The sequence below is a fragment of the Glycine soja genome, chromosome 6 (genome assembly GCF_004193775.1).
Source record: "Glycine soja cultivar W05 chromosome 6, ASM419377v2, whole genome shotgun sequence".
NCBI classification, from domain to species: Eukaryota; Viridiplantae; Streptophyta; class Magnoliopsida; order Fabales; family Fabaceae; genus Glycine; species Glycine soja.
Window position 1 is genome coordinate 4,508,302 of NC_041007.1, and position 19,215 is coordinate 4,527,516.

The 19,215-nt window shown below is 32.7% G+C and overlaps 2 protein-coding genes across 4 annotated transcripts; one reads left to right on the top strand and one right to left on the bottom strand.

The window, feature by feature from the left end:
* Window positions 1-31: 31 nt before the first annotated feature.
* Window positions 32-6,238, bottom strand: LOC114414886 (uncharacterized protein At1g32220, chloroplastic-like). 3 transcript variants are annotated; one of them, XM_028379329.1, is made up of 10 exons: window positions 5,686-6,238; window positions 5,175-5,292; window positions 4,977-5,095; window positions 4,785-4,840; window positions 4,632-4,687; window positions 3,991-4,051; window positions 1,714-1,793; window positions 1,267-1,309; window positions 895-956; window positions 32-413 (listed from the first exon to the last, which is right to left on the bottom strand). In XM_028379329.1, exons 1-10 carry the CDS (start codon window positions 5,739-5,741, stop codon window positions 246-248), a joined length of 819 nt encoding a protein of 272 aa, XP_028235130.1. In that variant the 5' UTR covers window positions 5,742-6,238; the 3' UTR covers window positions 32-245. The 3 variants fall into 3 exon arrangements, with proteins under 3 accessions (XP_028235130.1, XP_028235131.1, XP_028235132.1); XM_028379330.1 differs by having other exon boundaries at window positions 4,992-5,095; window positions 5,686-6,224; XM_028379331.1 differs by lacking the exons at window positions 4,785-4,840; window positions 4,977-5,095 and having other exon boundaries at window positions 5,156-5,292.
* Window positions 6,239-8,950: 2,712 nt separating this feature from the next.
* Window positions 8,951-14,808, top strand: LOC114414162 (histidine kinase 5-like). The gene is made up of 12 exons (XM_028378492.1): window positions 8,951-10,258; window positions 10,432-10,488; window positions 10,686-10,913; window positions 11,104-11,197; window positions 11,292-11,498; window positions 11,685-11,815; window positions 12,058-12,107; window positions 12,287-12,651; window positions 12,800-12,903; window positions 12,977-13,783; window positions 13,886-14,053; window positions 14,677-14,808. The coding sequence occupies exons 1-12, from the start codon at window positions 9,536-9,538 to the stop codon at window positions 14,806-14,808; spliced, it is 3,066 nt and encodes a 1,021-aa protein (XP_028234293.1). The 5' UTR covers window positions 8,951-9,535.
* Window positions 14,809-19,215: the final 4,407 nt, after the last annotated feature.

Sequence of the window (19,215 nt, forward strand, 5' to 3'; positions counted from 1 at the left end):
CTAAAAAAAACTAACAAATTAACAACTAATAAAAAAAATTCTTGATGTATTGTGAAATTAAAAAAATTGGAAAGGTAGATCTATGGCTACATGCACGCACGCACTTTCAGATTTTATTCTTTCAAGGATTTGGTATGGAGAAATATTCTCAGTTTAACAATAATAGTAAAACACGGATATTCAGAAGCAAATCGCCCCAAATTAGATTTACCCAGAAAACAAAAGAAAGATAATTCTAGTTTGATTTATTCTGACAGTAAACGTTGTATTCCATTGGCGTCAATGATCCCCGGGGGAAATACAGGATCAGTAGCCGTAGCAGCTGTAACAGCAACTTTTGCCACCGCATCAGGAGGTGTCAACAGAGGCCCAACAAATGGGATATGGTTCGATGGTTTAGCAACTCGGAGAACCTACAACACTCAAGTGAATTACAGTAAAAAAAAACATAGGAAACGACAAATTTGGGGCGATTTTTAAGCTGATATTCAGGACAAATATTTAGACATTAAAAAAAAAACTAATAAAAGTAAAATGAGCTATGCCATGAATGTATACCGCAAACAAACAAATACTCAAGAAAAGTCAGAACTTTGATTGCCGGGAAGAGAAATTCAAACTTCAATTTCAGGACACTTGCACCCAAAACCAATCAATCAACAGGTAAACAGTTTAGACAACCATAATTGAACAGGAAAATCCCTAATCCCCTCTATAAACTAAGAATAAATATGAAGAATGAAAAGATGGGGAAAACATTACAGATACATATATTGGGCTTAGTCAGGTTATATACAAAAACTAATGTCAATTCATCAAAGGAGCTAAGTTATTTGCAAATCTGGATGGAAAAAACTAATGTCAACGTCATATTAGAGAGTCACATCAAATTACCATTTCCAATGGAGCTGAAACAATTCGAGTCCCATAAATTAATCCTGGCCTCAGAATTACTCCTGAAAAAGGTATGTGATAGTCCAATCATGTATGAGCATAATACTCCATAATTCCAAGAATGAGTTACTTCACTTTTTTTCTCCTTGTTAGATGGAAAACTTAACTTTCTTCATCCCTTGTACTATGGAAACATCTTTGCAATAGCTAGTAAAGAGAGATTAAAAAACAAGCGAAATGAACAGTGTCCCCTATTATCAACTAGGATAACAAACACATTACAAGCCAAAAGATAAAATTTACCACCTTCTAAAACTAGCCTATATTTAATTCAGGCCTCCTAGGAATCAATGTAAGAGACTGAATATGTACCTCCAAATGGAAATCTGGTCAGAAGCTCTGTTTCAGCAGCTCTCTGCATCAATTAAGCCACTATATAAAAATTTCACGAGATTATAATAGAAAATATTTCAGTGTCAACTTTACAATTTTTTCTTTCATAGAAGTAGAAGCATGTATACATGATAAAGATTGCAGCCCAAAGAGAGAGAATTCAGAACATCACAAAGACAATAACTGATGACTGAAGAAGTTAATTATAACTATTAGCAGTGACAAGAAGAAAACTGGCCAATCACATATTGAATACTGTAAATTTTAAATGATTAACAAGTCAAAACTATTGAAGAGTTAATGTACCCACAACACAAGATGTTAAAAATTGATGATACTCCTCCATCACATATTTCCTGGCAAAGTTCATCAACTACTGATTCATTCCTCAAAATACCCTCACGATAAAAGAGTTGGACATATTACCTTTCCTATATTACAGCCCTGCAGTAAGTAATTAACTACACCAAAGTCAGCAGTAGAGATATAGACAAATCTTTTAACACCTGTGGGACCAAGGACAAATTATCCAACAATAAGTGCCAAAGAACTCTACAGGAGGAAACAATAACTAATACATCGCTGGACAACAAAATCAATTCCATTTTTTTTAAAAAAAAAAAAAAATCTTGTAAACTGATGAACAGAAAATAGTTTCCAATAAATCAACTCACTGGCTAAATATCACCCTCAATAATTTAGAATAGGAGACAAAATAAATTCATGTTAGAATTCATTCACCAAAACACCAGTTTCTGTCATTAGACTCGTTCCATTTTCCACAACAAATAAATATATAGACATATTGGCAAAGGAAAAGCATAACAGAGACAAGACAACTGCCCTATTAGGTCTACAATTACATGAAATGAAGCAACATTCTATACACCTATCATGTCCCAAATTGGAAAACTATGCCAAAAAACATACAAGAATAGTATCTGAATATTGCACTATTTCTTTGCCAGAGAGACAGAAATTTATAACTGAAAAGCTCATACACATGATAATAAGTGCTAGAGGCTTCACAGAACAGAAAGCTTATAATTATGTTACACTAATGGGACAACAATTTCTAGCATATTATCCTATTTCAATGCCTTGTATGGCTTGACAACAGTCTTCCTCATTTGACAAGTTAAAACCAAGTATAGCAAGTCCATAAACATATAAAAACTAAACCTGAAGTTGTGGCCTGAATTGCTACACCAACTCTTTCTTATAATAAGGTGGACAATTGTGACAGGCTGACAGCAACCTAAGAAAACTTCTTTTCCCCCACTGACAGTACCATCCATCCTTTTCCCATCATTCCTCTTAGCCACTGTTAGTTTATTGCTTATAATTTGTAGTAACTTTTCATCAAAGTTTTTAAAACCAGACCAGACCGACCGGTTCAACCGGTCCAGAGACTCTAAAAAACCAGAACATCTCTGAACCGGTATAGAAAACTAGGGTTGAACCGGTCTTTTTAAATTGGTTTTTTTTATTATTTATCTAAAATATTTTAAGATAAATACAAATACATTCTTAAATATTTCACATAAGTATCAAATATTTTCTCAATTATTATTATTTTTATCTTATGAAACATATAATTTAATCATTTATACTAATTTATAATTTTTTGGATCCTAAGTTTTTAACTATATATTACTTGATTACTTAAAATATTATATAATATTGAAAAATATAAAACCGGTTCAACCACAGTTTAACTACAGTCGAACCATCGATCCTTAAACCAATGCCTTCACCAGTTCAATCACTGGTTCAGTTTTAAAAACATTGCTTTTAATAGATTAATTGTCCTGTGTCAATCATTGGACAACAGGAGATATGTTTTAGTTTAGGACAACATTGACTCCTTTCATTACTTTTTCTCGGGGGTTTCTCAAAATTATCCAGATAGAAGATTTGTGCTGTATTTGTACTTCTATGGCTATAACTACCTCATGACTGTATCTGGACAGCGGTGGCTAGAAATCTATCAGGGGAAAAACAGACTTGTTGCTGCTCCTGCAAGCTCTTACTCTGCAATACTGACACAGGTAAGGATATATTGAGCTGATATATTGACTCAGGTAAATAATAATCCCAAAAAATTAACAAGTTTTCAGTATGAGTTTACAATTTTGGCACTTCCATTTGAAAATTTTTGGGAGTATAGAATGCTTTTGGTAAGAAAATGTTTTCTCAAAGACAACTGTATGAATCTGTATCTGTGATTCCCCTAAAGTGGATTAAACAGTTAACCCTGTCGCCTATACGTTTGTGGAAGACTAAATTATATTAATGCTGCATATAACAGTCTCCTAGACTGGTATTAGTGGAGAACTTGTGAATTGCAACACCATCAAATATCAAGATGTTGTGATTTCAACAAGCCTAACATTGGCATGGAAATTTGTATTTTTTTTAATCTTTAAAAGGGATTATATATTTCAGTCAAAATTAAGCAGTCTGTCAATTGAACAATTTTTTTTTCCAAATTTTTGTTAAGCCTAGTCTTATCATTTGATCTATTCAACAAATCCCACTTAGTGGAATAAGGCTCAGTTGCAGTTGTTATAAGCTCAAAAAGAAAGATTAGTATGGGCATTGCCCTGGCTACTCCAAGCAGTAGAACTAAAAAATAATGATGGCGACATTTGAAAAATTGGATTCAAAAGAATATGTATGAAATGTGAATTCCTCAATTACCTTGATCTGAAGCTGCTCTAATAGCTTTGATGTTGGAGCCAAAACCACCCATAAATGAGATCTTATAAAAGAAACACAAGTTAGCACCACAGGCATATCATCACAAGGGAACAAATATTTACATATAAAATTCTGTATCCTAAGCGACAAAATTCAGACACATTAGGTTAGTTAGTGCCATGCATGCAGCATGCTTGCTAAAAATCTATAATACTTTCAACCCAAATTATCTCACAGTATCACAAACACTCACTTCCTTTTTCCCTTTCAATCTGTTAGCATCAAGACTATAAAACCAAACTAAATAATCATTCTCATCAACATTCTCTAAATTCACCAGTGATAGAGGCTAGGCTCCAACCACCTTTAACTAGCTGACCCCAAGATGGGACATAAAATTGTGAGATATATTGCCACAGAAAACTGATAAAAGAATGGACCCTCACCAAACAAGTTCTTTAAAATCTAAAGCAACATCTTGTAACTGCAAAAGAAACAGAATAAAAAAAGAAGAAAGTAAAACCAACTTGGCTTTGGGCTTTCTCTTAGCTGCAAAATATTAACCGGGCATTTAACAAACTAAAGGGAAACTTGCAACTAAATTTTTACCAGGCAATATAACAAGAGAAGGGAAAACTTACAACAGCAGTGGCCCCATTCAGATGTTTTCTCAATGAAGCAGTTGAAAAGAGATTCCCTAATTTTTAGAAGACAGTTTAGATATATTAGACTATTATAATATCCTAGAAAGATTTAGTCTACAAGAAAATGCCAAAAAGAAAAAAAAGGCAGACCCAAATGCCAAGCAAATTCCATAGCCCAGGAATCATGCAGGGATGGCCTACCAGACCTGGGAGAAAAACACAGTGAATGACAACGCAGATACATTACAAGAAGAAAAGTGTTAAATAATAAATATGAAAAGTAGGTAACAATGAAGTGTTTCCAATACATAAAGCATGATAGACAGAAAGTTGCACAAATACCAAATAAAAAAAAACCTGGTAGGACTCCCAGCACACTTGCCACGATGTAGGGCTTCTAACAAAATGTGTGATCCAAGTGATCCAAGTCCAACAAACGGATTGCCTCCAAGCACAACCAACTTTAATAACATTCAACACAAGTTATAGGTTAAAACGCATATACAAAATGTTTCACATACGGTTATGTTGGTAGAAGACCTTTTCCGTTGGGGGTGGCGGCACATTTACAGTCTCTGCTTCTTCAACTTTAAAGGGTTCATGAACTTTGTTAGAATCTGTGCAGAGATTTCTCCCGCTGATTGACACTACCGTGGCACTGCAACATAAGAAAAAGAAAAAAGAGAAAACACGATGCAATGACCTAATGAGTAATCTACAAATCATGAAGACAATCAACATAAAATTCAAATCACATTTGTACTGAACTTGACACAGTGAGTTCCATAAATAAATAATTAAATATTAAACTCATGACACACTTAATTTGCACCGGCTATCCTCCACATAGCATATTATGCGCAACACTGTAGTTACCAAAAATCAAAAAATATATATATAAAAAGTCATAATATGTGTATATGAATATAAAATCAATATATTTAACAACAAGCACACGTCGAATCGAGCATAGAACGAAAAACGACACGCTAACGGAACATAACGGTTAAAAAGGAAAAAGGGAATAAAAGTGAAAAGACAGAAAGCATACTTGATCCTGGAAATGGAAGGCGTGGAATGGATCAAGCGCGAAAGCACTGTCCTCATTTTCTCTGTTGAGCTTTGGAATTTTCTTTACGAGACGAAGCTTGTAGGGTTAGGAATGGCGGAAAAGAATAGAGAGAGAGTCAAGTAACTGGGAAGTGACTTTATTCTAATAGCCGCGTGACATGAGCCTTCGCATTCGCCCAGAATACAGGAACAAACTTGGAATGGGCACCAGGCGCAACCAATTCTGTTCAAACATTCTAGTTCCGGGTGTTACTAGGAGCACCCAGAATTTTTTTCTGGGGCACCCAAAAACATAGTGGAAGAATAAAAATCTCTTTCAAAACAATGAGTAAATAGACGTTATAAATAAATAGTATTGCTATATATAAAACTAATCCCGTGTTTAAGAAGGCCTCAAGAATTTCGAGCGAACCTAGCCAGCAAAAGTTGATGGAATTTGGACTCAAAAGAATGGGGGTGCAATTCTAGTAATTCGGATGAAATTGATAAAAATAAGACACAAACTCTATCATATAAAGTGATGTAAGCAGTATGGTTTAGATTTTGAATATCACTTTTAAGCAGTGTGGTCTGGATTATGCCTGGTCAGTTTAGCAATACTTTGGCCCCATATATTCCTTCATATTATCATTTGCATGTCTCTATGACATTATCTAACACCCATTGGCCACATTCTAAACAAAAAATGAACAAATTGTTATTAAACTAGTATTAATAAAGTGTTTGATTTGCAATAAATTCAATTGTTAATGGCAAAATTAAGAAAAGCCCGTTTCCACCTTTTTTTTAATTTTAACTTGGAACTTAATGGGGATAACTAAAGAAATGTTTTATTTTTCATAGTATGTGAAACACAAATAGCCATTGACTTCACATATTCATTTAATAATAAAATAAATTTATCATTTCATTTTCTTATTTAAATATTCTATAATAAAAATTATATTAGTATTCTATGATTTTATAAAGGGTCTTATTAAAAACATTAGTTAACAAATTAATAATATTTGTTATTAACAATACATTAAAATTTAATAACAATATCTTTTCAATATTTTTTTAACCGTGTCTCGTTGAGACATTGGTTAACATTTTCCATTTATAAACTATATCCTATACACATGTTACTAGTTTTTTGACAAAAGAAGCCTAAGTCCCCAAGCAAGAAATTCTATTAAACAAAATTCCAGCAGAGTCAGCTAACAAGCACAAAGATTAAAAAATTTGGCAAAAATTCAAAAATTCTTAGAGTCAACACTAATGTTTAAGTTGTGCTTGGCTAGGGCATTTGTCACTTGGATTGCTTTGTGATAAACATCAAAAAGTAAATGCTTGTTCTTGAGAAGCATACCCATCTAAAGTTACAGCAAAATTAGCACCCATGATAATCTCATTGGTATGATGACTAAGGCACTGCTTCTTATGGTCATGTTTGAGCATTGTTTGGACAAAATTAGCACCCTTGGGGTTTTTTTTTTCTTAAAAAAAACAATTTATTATGAAGATTGCTTTTGTTTTCTTCCATTAGAATTCATGCCAAGGTGGATATTATTAGAGTTGGTGACTCAAATTCTTGACTTGACCTGTAATGGTTGCAATGAGACCAATTTGGTGAAGAAATATTTTGAGGCATGGATGTTTACCGGTTTATGCTTTTGGTCTGGTTTTACATGTGTGATAATATAATAATGGCAATGATTATTTTAGTAGTTAGTTTTTATTTTTATGATATTGATATGAAATAATTTTTATTGGAAACGATGTTTAATCTTCGTTGAAAACTATCCTTACTATCATTTGTTGGTATGAATTAATTATAACTTATGTAGTTGTCAACTTGTGTCAGTATAATAAGTTAAACACTATAAAATATAAATTACTATATATTTTTCTTGTATCAATTTTCAATGTAATGAATTTTTCCTCCTCCACCTATCATTTTTCCACTAAAACTTTCTCACGTTAAATGTGCTCATTATTCTTTCTTTATCTCTCTTACACATCATGGAAGGAAAGGAAAGAAAAAAATCATGAAACCTATACTTTTCACCAACAAGAAATTGAATAAATAATCTATTTGATCTCTCAAATATTATCCTTTTTTCTAAGTAGTTTTAAATTAGAGTTTAATAGTCAATTCGTATTAAAATAATTTTATATTATCATTTAATCATAAATTATTGTTGATATATTTTTTAAAATAATTATCATAAAATTTAACAAACTTACTATAAATGATAATTATGATTAAATAATAATATAAAATTTTAAATTGTTAGTTTATAGCCTATTTGATCTTTAAATTAATAAAATTGTATAGATAATTCTTCAAACATTAAATATTTATTAATTTAATTTCTATATTGATAATTTTATTATTTATTTTTTACTTATCTAAAAGATTTTTACACACACTAGAAATTGAATATAAATTATTCCGTTAAATAGGTCGTTTTAACTCAAATGAATGCAACGAGATCTTGGACCGCTACACCAACCCTTTGAGTTTCATACTTTTATTGTTCAAAATCTGATTTAAAATATTTAAATAATTAGAGGGCTTGAGAAATGTAACACGCATATGTATATACTTTAAATGGACAAAAACAATTCTAGTGACAGTCAAAGCGTTCAAAATAGTGAGTAGGATTCATAAAATTTTGTAATTCTCAATATTTTTAATTACTTCCTTCGATTCATATTAAGGTATGATTAACAAATTTGTTAAAATGAAAAAATAGTTAATTTAATTGAAAATATTAAATTTGTCCTCAACTATTATTTTTAAACTATTCTAAAAAAACTTTAAAAACATTAATGAATTATGATTTTTTAACTGTCACATTATTTTAGAACTGACTTTAATTTAAAATATTTTTGAAAAAAAAATTAATAAAGGAAAAATTATGTTTAACCTTATAAAAAAAATCAAGATATACTTTTAATTTAAAACTTATTATAAGGATACGAGGCAGAAATACGCAATTGACATTTGGTGTAAGATTTAAAGAGAACGATCTATATTTAAGGAGAGAACTGTACTCTGAAATTTTCTTGAATATGAGGCAGAATTAATAAAGAGAACATCACTCACATCACTTGGGAAAGGGCGGGGAACAGCAACGGCTTCGTCAGGATTTTAAAAAGAACAACAACATCATAAAATATTCTACTAGTAAATGGTTGTTTAGTTAACTAACACCTGAGATGAGACTTTGTTTTTTTTTTACATAGGAAAGAAAACTCTCTCCACCTTGTTAACATAACATAACATTGTTGCCTCACAAGACAGGAAATAAACACAACCACAGTTAAGAAAGCCAAAAATTTCTCCATCATTTTGCACATACCTCTCTGGGATTCCTTTTTTTATTAAAGATTGTTCCTTTGTACCTCACATATTTATAAACACATGCTGCCCTCTCCAACCTCCATATGCTAACTGCTTCTCTATATACAATAGAGAGTTTCTTCCAATTCCAAACTGAATTGAATTTCTGTAAATTAAAATCAATCTATGCACCACAGTTTTTGGAGAAGTTAGAAGAAAGAACTTCTATATAAGTTAAGCATATAATTTGATTTTAACTTACAAGAGAAGCTCAATTCAATTTAGCTTATGAGAGAAACTCAATTCATTTTATCTTCTTTTCTTCTGTAATTAAGTGGTTATGAAGAAATTTATTCAACCAGGACTTCAGTATCAAACTTATGTGAGACAGATCTTCTCCTAACATATTGCAGTGCTTGGGCTTCCATCCGAGTGTGCTGTTTGGTGTCTCTTATGATGCAAAAGGCCAAAGAGATATTGAACTTGCAATAGTACTTTCATGCTCGGCGAGATGGAGAATGATTCTATAGAGGACATGGACATTGAAGCCCTTCCTTCAATGTGGCCTCAAGATATTGGAACCGAGGTTGGGAAGCAGTTTAATATAGAAAAGGCTGGAAGGGACCAAGACATGTTAGAGGAGGTTACAATCATAGAGGAGCCAACTATAGTTGATTTCAAGCGTCTCATGGAGCTTACAGATTTTACAGAAAAGGGCTCTTCTCAGTTGGCATATCTAATGAAGCAATGGGAGTACAAACAGGCCAGTGTCGTGCGTCTTCTCAGAGAAGAACTTGACAACCTAAGCAAGCAAAGGCAGGATGCTGAGCTCAGGAAGTTGGAGATATTGGAAGAGCATCAATTCGAGGAAGAACAATATGGGGGAGATAAGCGTCCAGTTTCTATATTGGATGAAGTTTATGATGGTATATGGCAAGATATACCTTGCAGGAAAAGTGATGTTGTGGTTCAAAACAAGAGGAGTGAGATTGATGTTGAGTATGACACTGTCATGTACTGGAAACAGCGAGCGTTGCATTCAGAGAAGCAGCTGGAGGCAAGTATCCAAAGAGAAGAGATACTTGAAGAAAAGTTGCATGAAAGAATAGCAAACATTGAAAGGCAGTCCTCTCCTGTGGAAGAACTCTCCCAGATCCTGAAGAGAGCAGATAATTTCTTGCATTTTATACTCCAAAATGCACCTGTTGTTATTGGCCATCAGGTATATGATTGCGAGTATATTGAGTTTTTCTTATGGAATAATCTTAGCATATTTTATACGACTTGAATTTGATTAAGAGATTTTGAGTGCTCTTTTGAGTAGAGTAACAAGCATGAAGTTACTGCTTGCCATACTGAGGGCTCTTTTAATCCGCTTGATATTTTTTCTTCCAGGACAAAGAGTTGCGCTATTGCTTTATCTATAATCATTTTCCAAGTTTACAAGAGGAGGTAATGATTGCTGTTGAAACTCTGGTTGCAAAGTTATATGGTTAACGTTGCATCAATTTGTTTTGTTCTAATTGTTTTCTATCAAAAACTGCTGAAAACTCAGAAGAAGCTTGTTTCCTCTCTTTTAGTTGTTTTGCAAGGGATTTTTAAGCATGCTGAAATATCTTAGCTCTTTTTAACTTACTCATCTTTTTCAGGATATCATAGGAAAAACCGATGTTGAAATATTCACGGGAGCTGGTGTTAAGGAAGCTCAAGAATTTAAGAGAGAAGTTTTGGAAAAAGGATTACCTGCAAAAAGGGAAATCACTTTTGAGACAGAACTATTTGGGTCAAAGACATTTTTGATATATGTAGAGCCTGTGTTTAGCAAAGCAGGGGAGACAATTGGAATAAATTACATGGGAATGGATATAACAGATCAGGTAAATGTTGTTGTCGTTGTTGTTGTCTTTTTTTTTTTGAATCAGTTTAACTTGCATTCTTTTTTTAAACCGAGTCTAATGGCATGTAATCGATGTAGCTAATCTCACCTAGTAGGTAAGGCTTTGTTGTTGTAGTAATTGCATTCTTGTTCTTATATAGAGAATATTTATATTTCTTAATAAAATGCAGGTGAGAAAAAGAGAAAGGATGGCAAAGATTCGGGAAGAGATTGCTGTTCAGAAAGCCAAGGAAACAGAACTGAATAAAACCATTCAAATTACAGGTTTAATCATTCAGTAAAATCTCATTTATCAAATTTACTTCAATTTGTTCTTACTGCAAGACAACTTATTATGTTCCCCTCCTCCTTTTAATAGAGGAGACTATGCGAGCAAAACAAATGTTGGCAACAATGTCTCATGAGATAAGATCTCCATTGTCTGGGGTTGTTAGCATGGCTGAAATTCTTTCTAACACAAAACTCGATTGGGAGCAAAGACAACTCCTGGATGTCATGCTATCTTCTGGAGATTTGGTTCTTCAAATTATAAATGACATACTTGATCTTTCCAAGGTCGAGTCAGGTTGCAAATCTATCCTTGTGAATTATATAAAGACTAATTTTAATTATTTGGAGAGCAACTTGGAAGTTGCTTATGATTAAGACAAAAAAGTTGCTACACATCCTCCAAAATCCTGTTTTTAAGTTTCATTTTAGGTGCTGATATTTTAAGTTTCTACACATCCTCCAAAATCCTGTTTTTATGTAGGAGTGATGAAATTGGAAGCTACAAAATTCCGGCCAAGAGAGGTAGTCAAGCATGTACTCCAGACCGCTGTGGTTTCATTGCAGAAAATATTAACCTTAGAAGGACATGTAGCAGATGATGTACCTATTGAGGTGGGGACTCGGTAATGGTTGCATTCTATGCTGTCACATATATAGAATTATTAATTGTCCTTAAATGCTGGACTATTTCAACATAACTATTGTCACATATTTAGCATATTTACCTATCGAGGTGTATGAGTAGCAATGTAGCATAAAGATGTGTCACTCGAGACCATAACTTAATACAAAGCATGATTTCATCTGATTTGTGCTAACTGTTTGCACCTCATTTGCTTCTTGCATAATTGCAGGTCATTGGTGATGTTTTAAGGATGCGGCAAATTCTCACAAATTTAATTAGGTACTAAGCTTCACGTGATTAATTGGGTAGTCTTATTTCCAATTAGTTTGTCACGTAAATGATCCAAATTTTCATTTCCATTTATTCTTTTGATGCAAATAAAGTATAATAGGAAAAGAAAAAATCTATCATGAAAGTAGTTCTGTTGCTCTACATTCATTATTGCTAATATTTTGCAGCAATGCCATCAAGTTTACCCATGAAGGCAGAGTTGGAATAAACCTTTACGTTGTGCCAAAGCCTAATTTTGCAAAAGCAGAAGACATCCAAATGATGACTCCAAACCAATCAACTATGTCAGTGAATGGTGTAAAAGAAGAACAACATCTCTCAAAACCTCAAAGTGGCAATGATGGAAATCTTCTTGATGGTTGTCAAAAACATGACGACCATCCCAGTCAAAACCATGCATTCAATGACGAATGTGGATCTCCGGCCAAAAGTGAATGCTCAATGAATGGAGACACTGAGGAGCAACCTTATTCAGCTGAAACAACGGTGTGGATACGTTGTGATGTATATGACACAGGCATAGGAATACCAGGTATATTATACTATATGGTGAACCTCATCTTTTATTCATCACAAACCCTGATGTTTTAGAAATCTATTTTGCATTCACTAGTGTGATTTTTCTTACAGAAAAAAAGTACTCATCAGATGAATATTTTTTCCATGTTGTAATGCGACAGAAGATGCTATACCAACCTTATTTAAAAGGTACATGCAAGTCAGTGCAGACCACACTCGAAAGTATGGTGGCACAGGGCTAGGACTAGCAATATGCAAACAACTGGTAAATTGAAAATCACATTTCATTTGTTTTCTTAACTAACTAAATTGCTAATGTTTCTTTGCACTTGGAATAGGTTGAGTTGATGGGGGGTCAACTAACAGTTTCTAGCAAAGAACACTATGGTTCTACTTTCACTTTCATTCTTCCATACAAGGTTTCAATCGCTTGTGATCATTCTGATGATCCGGATGAGCTTTCTGATTTGGAGAATAATGATGTCGCATCTGATGATACAATAGAGAGTTTCTTCCAATTCCAACCACGCACTTTGGGCTCTCTTTTCTCTTCTAATGGATCTAGCAGGACACAGAAGTTATTAACACACAAAATTGGCTACACCAGCTCACATAAACTTGGTGGATTTTCTGAGAGTTTATATTCATTCCCCTCCAATGATATCATGTCAAAAGGGACATGTTCAGTTGATGATGCATCTTCTGTGGTTGATGCTCCGGAGACGTCTGAATCGGCTAGTTCATCTGGTCACAGCCTAGAAACAAAGAACAAAAGTTTGGTTAGAAGAGATAAACAGCATCAAGATAAGGCTCGTGCTTGGTCCTTTAATGGTTATGCAGATTCCTCTGAAGTTACTGTGTCAAACGGAGAAATGGCTGGAGCAACAAAGTCAAGTGAACCCCAACAAACATGTCAGGGTCAAGGGAAGGCAAACACAACTACTCAATGTGTTACAAGCAGCAGCACATCAGAAGTAACCAAATCCACAATAAAGCCTAAGATCCTTCTTGTTGAAGATAACAAGATTAATGTCATGGTGACACAGTCCATGATGAAGCAATTAGGCCATAGCATAGATGTTGTGAACAATGGAGTGGAAGCAGTACGTGCAGTTCAGCGCCACACTTATGACCTGATTCTGATGGTAATTTCTAGGGATCTCAGAATGCTATCTTGTAGCAATTTTGCCATACAAATCTGAGCTTGGTATAAGTTCTACTAATCATTTGGTACTTGCACTTCACAGGATGTCTGCATGCCAGTTATGGATGGTCTTCAAGCAACAAAACTGATTCGGACTTTTGAGGAAACAGGCAATTGTGATGCTGCAAGAAGTGCTGGAATTGAGGAAAGTCTACCAGATCAAGATTATGAATGTTATGTACCATTTACAAAGCGGGTCCCCATTGTTGCGGTAAGTACTTACTACTTTGTCTCCTGTAATTCCTTCTAGTGTGACTACTCTTTATCTAGACTATAATCCTGAACATGCACGTTAACTTCTATAAGTATATCAGCAAAAGGATGAGTAGCAACACATTTCTAACATACTCTTTTCTGTTGTTTCAAATTTATTGTAAACTACAAAATCATGAATTTGGCTCGTTAAATAAGAAAAGTAACCCACAAAATTATGATTTCCTATAGATTTCAGCCAATGATAAAAAGTATGTTCAAAAGAGTGTATTAGAGATTGTGTTCTTACTTGTTATTAGTATTTCTCATGTCAGCAAATAACTTTCATGTGTAAGTTGTATATTCAATTAATTATACAGGTATTATTAGACTATTACAAAAATATTTCCATCCTTAATAGTTTCTTCAGAAGCCTTGATTTTCCTGCTTGTTCAATTTTGCTAATAAGTTCCTATGGACTAATTCAAATTCTGCTCGTTACCAAATAGTTACTTTTGGTCAAAACTAATGCTAAACAATCTTTTGGCTGGTTTCAATTTAATATTGGAATAAATTTCCTCTTCTACAAAAGTAATTTTGAGAAGTAAATGATAATTGTCTTCATATCTCATCTTAATGCAGATGACAGCAAATGCTTTGTCAGAGAGTGCTGAAGAGTGTTTTGCAAATGGTATGGACTCATTTGTGTCAAAACCTGTGACTTTCCAAAAACTTAAAGAATGTATTGAACAATACCTTGTAAATTTCAGCTAGTGTATACAAGAACATATAAAATAAAAGCCTAGGAAAGTTTTGTAATGAATGCATGATGTTCTCCAACTTTGTTATTGCCTACCTTAGGTTGTATAGATCTACAATATTTTTTTCATCTCCTCAAATTTTTCAGTATATATTTATGAAGGGAGTGCAGGAATCTCCTCTAATAATTAATAACTAGTACCTAGGATTATATATAATGATTAGTTATTTGTATACTAATTACTAATCTCAGAGTGATACACTAAATTTAATTAGGAGACATTTTTAAAAGTTTCTAAAATGTTATTTCAACAACCTATTATATAAATCCACAAGTTAAAAATGACACCTATTTGGTTAATTAAGTGTATATATAAGAAGATTTAATCTTTTTTACGAATATTTTTAACTTATTATAATGAAACTTATCAAATTAATTGCAACAAACTTATTAATGATTAGTACTTACCATATAAGCTAAGTTCTTAAATACTTAATTATTTGTTCACACAAATTAAAACATTCATAGTATAAAAATAATATAGTTGATTCCAACTATTTTGAGTTTGAATTTTGAAATATAACTATGTTCAATAGTTGAAGATTATCATCTATAATAATTTTATTTAACTTGAGCATGATTTACTTCTATAAAAGATATATGTTTTTTTATTTTTATAATATACGTTTTAAAAAAATTATATCAAATTAAAGTAATATTTTCCTTTTTATAGTTATTAATTCAATGAAGTTTTTAATTTATCTCATTTTTTTATAACTGATAACTTAAATTTATTTAATCGACATTTATAATTTAATTTTAAATATTTATATTTTCTGATAAGTAAATATTTATAATTTTTAAATATTTAAATGTCTTTCGTCAGTCTCATCACCTCATTTAATTATGATTTTTAATTTAGTTAATTTTTTTAATTTTCAAACTATATATAATTATTACCTTTTTATTGAAAATATAAATACATATGAAAATAAACATTTTCTTGTTTCATTATTTTAAAAATCAATGCAAAATGTAATAATAAGACATGTGTATTAACAACAATGCAACCAGTTAGATTATTCAAAATCATTTTATAATATCACAGTTAAACGTCCTAGTCTCTCATTTCTTTTATTTGTATGACAAGATGAGAATTATCCTATAGATGCCATATTCATGGTGGTTTAAAATGTAAATCATAGTATTCATTCATTCTTATGTAAAATGAGAATGAAAAATTAAAAATATTCTTTCTCGAAATATGGACAAATGAAAGTTGATTTCTAAAGTAATAGACTAATAGTCAATTGCAATAAATAATTATAATTATTATATACAAATTAAAGACAAGTGTTTCTTATCATAATCTAAGTTGACTCTCCCCACTACGGTCGTCACACATACTATTGTTAATTAATATCAATATTCAATAGCATCCCCGAACTTGTATCAATGCGTGTTAGAACAGTAACAACATTTAATTACGTCATTATTACCATCTATTTTCTCTGGAAAACTTCAACGCGTCTTTTTGTCTATGACCGTACATTTTAAGTTTTTTGGCTAACCTAATGTATATCGAACTTCCCCAACAGTAGAAGACGATAAATATGCATGGCATAACCACAGTGGCAGTGTTTAACCTGAGGCTGGGTGATATAACCATCATCGAGAACACGTAGAACCCAGAAAAGATAGAAAGTGGGAAAGTAACTATAAGGCGGATGCGCCCTCGTGGCATTAGCAAACATATCATCAAAATTGATAGATAAAAGGACCATGTATTGAAGGACCAAAACCAGAAGAACGTTTGCATTTTCATCACCACTTTCCCTACAATTTCTGGCGTTGCATAATCCCTCTGAAGCAATGATGCCCTAGTTTTCTTTGAGGTTGTGACACTACTAGCCTCACCTTGGTAAACTCCACCGGGGGGGCTAAGTGCTGCTTCGTACGTGCTTGTTACGAAGAGAATAGCACCCATCAACAAAGCATTGCGTGTATCGTTTGATATTCGCTTTCTGAGGCGAGTAACATAGATTTCTATTCGCTCATTCAATGTGATTTTTGCTCTTAGCTCTTCTTCTAGGAGTGGAACATTGGCTAGTGAAAACTGTGACACCCTCTACCCCTCACATATATACTAACAAAGGAATAAACATTCAAATATTAATTAAAAGTATTTTTTTAAAAAAAATTTAAATACAAGCCTTTCAAAGGGATAAAAGTCTCACATTCACTTTCTTCTACATCATATAATAAAGTCATCTCGATTCAAACAAGACCGTCTAAGACTTCATACAATTAATATAAAATCTATATCCTAATGTCACATCCTATTAGAGCATTGTGTTCCCGTGTCCTCTAGCATGAGGTTCTTCATAATCATCCACCTATTCATCTGCTCCCCCGAACACAAGTTCAAGATCATCACAGGATCCAAACACAACAACACACAGGGAGTGAGTTATCACATTCCTAGCTAATAGAAAAACAAGACAAATAAATATACATATTATATAAATGAGATACCACATGCTTAAACATAGCTCACATAATTTCATCACTTTGTCATTCAAAACTCACTTTTCAATCATCAATCACATTACACAAGAATCTCACACTCCGATCAAGATATAATAACACCTCAATTTCATAATAAACAATTAACAAACATATGCAACAGTTATGCTAAGACTTAATCCTATATGCAATGTGGTACCATGTTAGTGAAAAACCACCCTGGGGCGCTTAGGAGTACATAACAAGACACACCACACAATGAGTTTGTTAGGTCACTCTCACTAAGTAAGATCAGAGGAAGACCAGTTAGGGTCACGATGTTTTGCGAGAGTGCTTCAACCATATGGGATCAACATAGGCTTAAAGGAGTACTCAAATCCAGTGACCCCCAAGGCCTACACTCCGAAGAGTCCGTCAGGGCCTCTCCCTCCTGATTCGGGTCCAACCCCTAAAATAATTTTGCATACAGACACTGCTCATGAATTATACAATACCCACAATCTTACACTCGTGTTTTAAACACGTTCAACACAATTGCGCTACGATTTAACACTGGTTCCTAAATAGGAAACCTACATTTTCTCTTTAACACTGCGCATCAACGTTTTTCTCAAGATAACACTGGTCAGGTTATTGTACAATTCATAGCTTACAACACAAGTAATTTCACATCAAGTGTTAACTACACACTTATCCACAACTAAAATTCATTCACAATTTCACATCTCGTAGTATTACAATCCACCATCACATGTTTACACGTATCTCACAAATTAACACATGTTCAACTTTACACTTATACTCAATCTTAATAACAATATTATAATCTCAAAGCAACATGTTATTCCATAATTCATCACATATTCCATTTATAAACACTGATCATGAATTACACAATACCACGACCTCACACTCATGTTTCAAACACGTTTAACACATTGCGCTACAATTTAACACTGGTTCCTAACTAGGAACCTACACTTTCTCTTTAACACTGCGCATAAACACTGGTTGGGTTATTGTATAATTCATAGCTCACAATATAATTAATGTAACATCAAGTGTTAAACACATCCACTTATTCAAAATCGAATATCATGCCCACACTTTAACATCTCATAACATCACATCAACCATCTCATAACATTCCTAATGATATTCATAAGGTACAACATACACATGTTCATCAAATTTAACTATAATATTTTCAAACTCCAACACTGAATAATTTTTGGAATCATACTATAACAACTCTAAAATATTATTTACATAAATTATTAATATAAATAAATATATAACTACTTCTATATATATAAACTAGTATACATCATATTGAATCAAATTTCAAAGTAAGCTTTCAATGCACAAATTCTAAATAATTATATGAACACTTTGGTCAATTTCAATTATGATATTAATTTTAAATTATATATAAAAAACTAAAAAACAAGAAAAAGAGAAAATACAAAATCAATATCTCACTCTAAATTTCTCCTTACTTTATTTCATTAATTTATGTTAATTAGAAAAATGCTTGATTTATAGAGTTCACGCTCAACACAATATCATATCAATTTCATAACAATTGATTTGTCAAACATATATAATTCACAATTAAAACTATACGGATAGAATAAAAAATGACGGAAACACCCCACAACCCATTCCAATTGATACTCTAAGGATCCATATACATATTCTCACTAATCCCCAATTGTGAATAACTCATCCCTTACCTCTAAACGGACTCACGTGTCTTCAGCCAGCGATAGCAGCATCTCTAGCGATTCCCTGAGATTTCTTCATTCTTTTCCTCTAACTGTTTCGATAGAGTTCCCAAACGTCAGAGAGACAGAAAAGGGATTAAAGCCTCCACTTGTACTGTCTTGGTGCGA

What these genes read in the sequence shown, in the direction of transcription:
- LOC114414886 (XM_028379329.1), bottom strand. Translation starts at nt 5,741, where the DNA reads ATGAGGACAGTGCTTTCGCGCTTGATCCATTCCACGCCTTCCATTTCC. An exon ending in TAGAGCAGCTTCAGATCAAG is followed by an intron (nt 1,794 to 3,990) that starts GTAATTGAGGAA and finishes TTGGTCCCACAG; the next exon opens with GTGTTAAAAGATTTGTCTAT. An exon ending in TTTCAGCTCCATTGGAAATG is followed by an intron (nt 414 to 894) that starts GTAATTTGATGT and finishes TGAGTGTTGTAG; the next exon opens with GTTCTCCGAGTTGCTAAACC.
- LOC114414162 (XM_028378492.1), top strand. Translation starts at nt 9,536, where the DNA reads ATGCTCGGCGAGATGGAGAATGATTCTATAGAGGACATGGACATTGAA. An exon ending in CTGTTGTTATTGGCCATCAG is followed by an intron (nt 10,259 to 10,431) that starts GTATATGATTGC and finishes TTTTTCTTCCAG; the next exon opens with GACAAAGAGTTGCGCTATTG. An exon ending in CAGATGATGTACCTATTGAG is followed by an intron (nt 11,816 to 12,057) that starts GTGGGGACTCGG and finishes GCATAATTGCAG; the next exon opens with GTCATTGGTGATGTTTTAAG.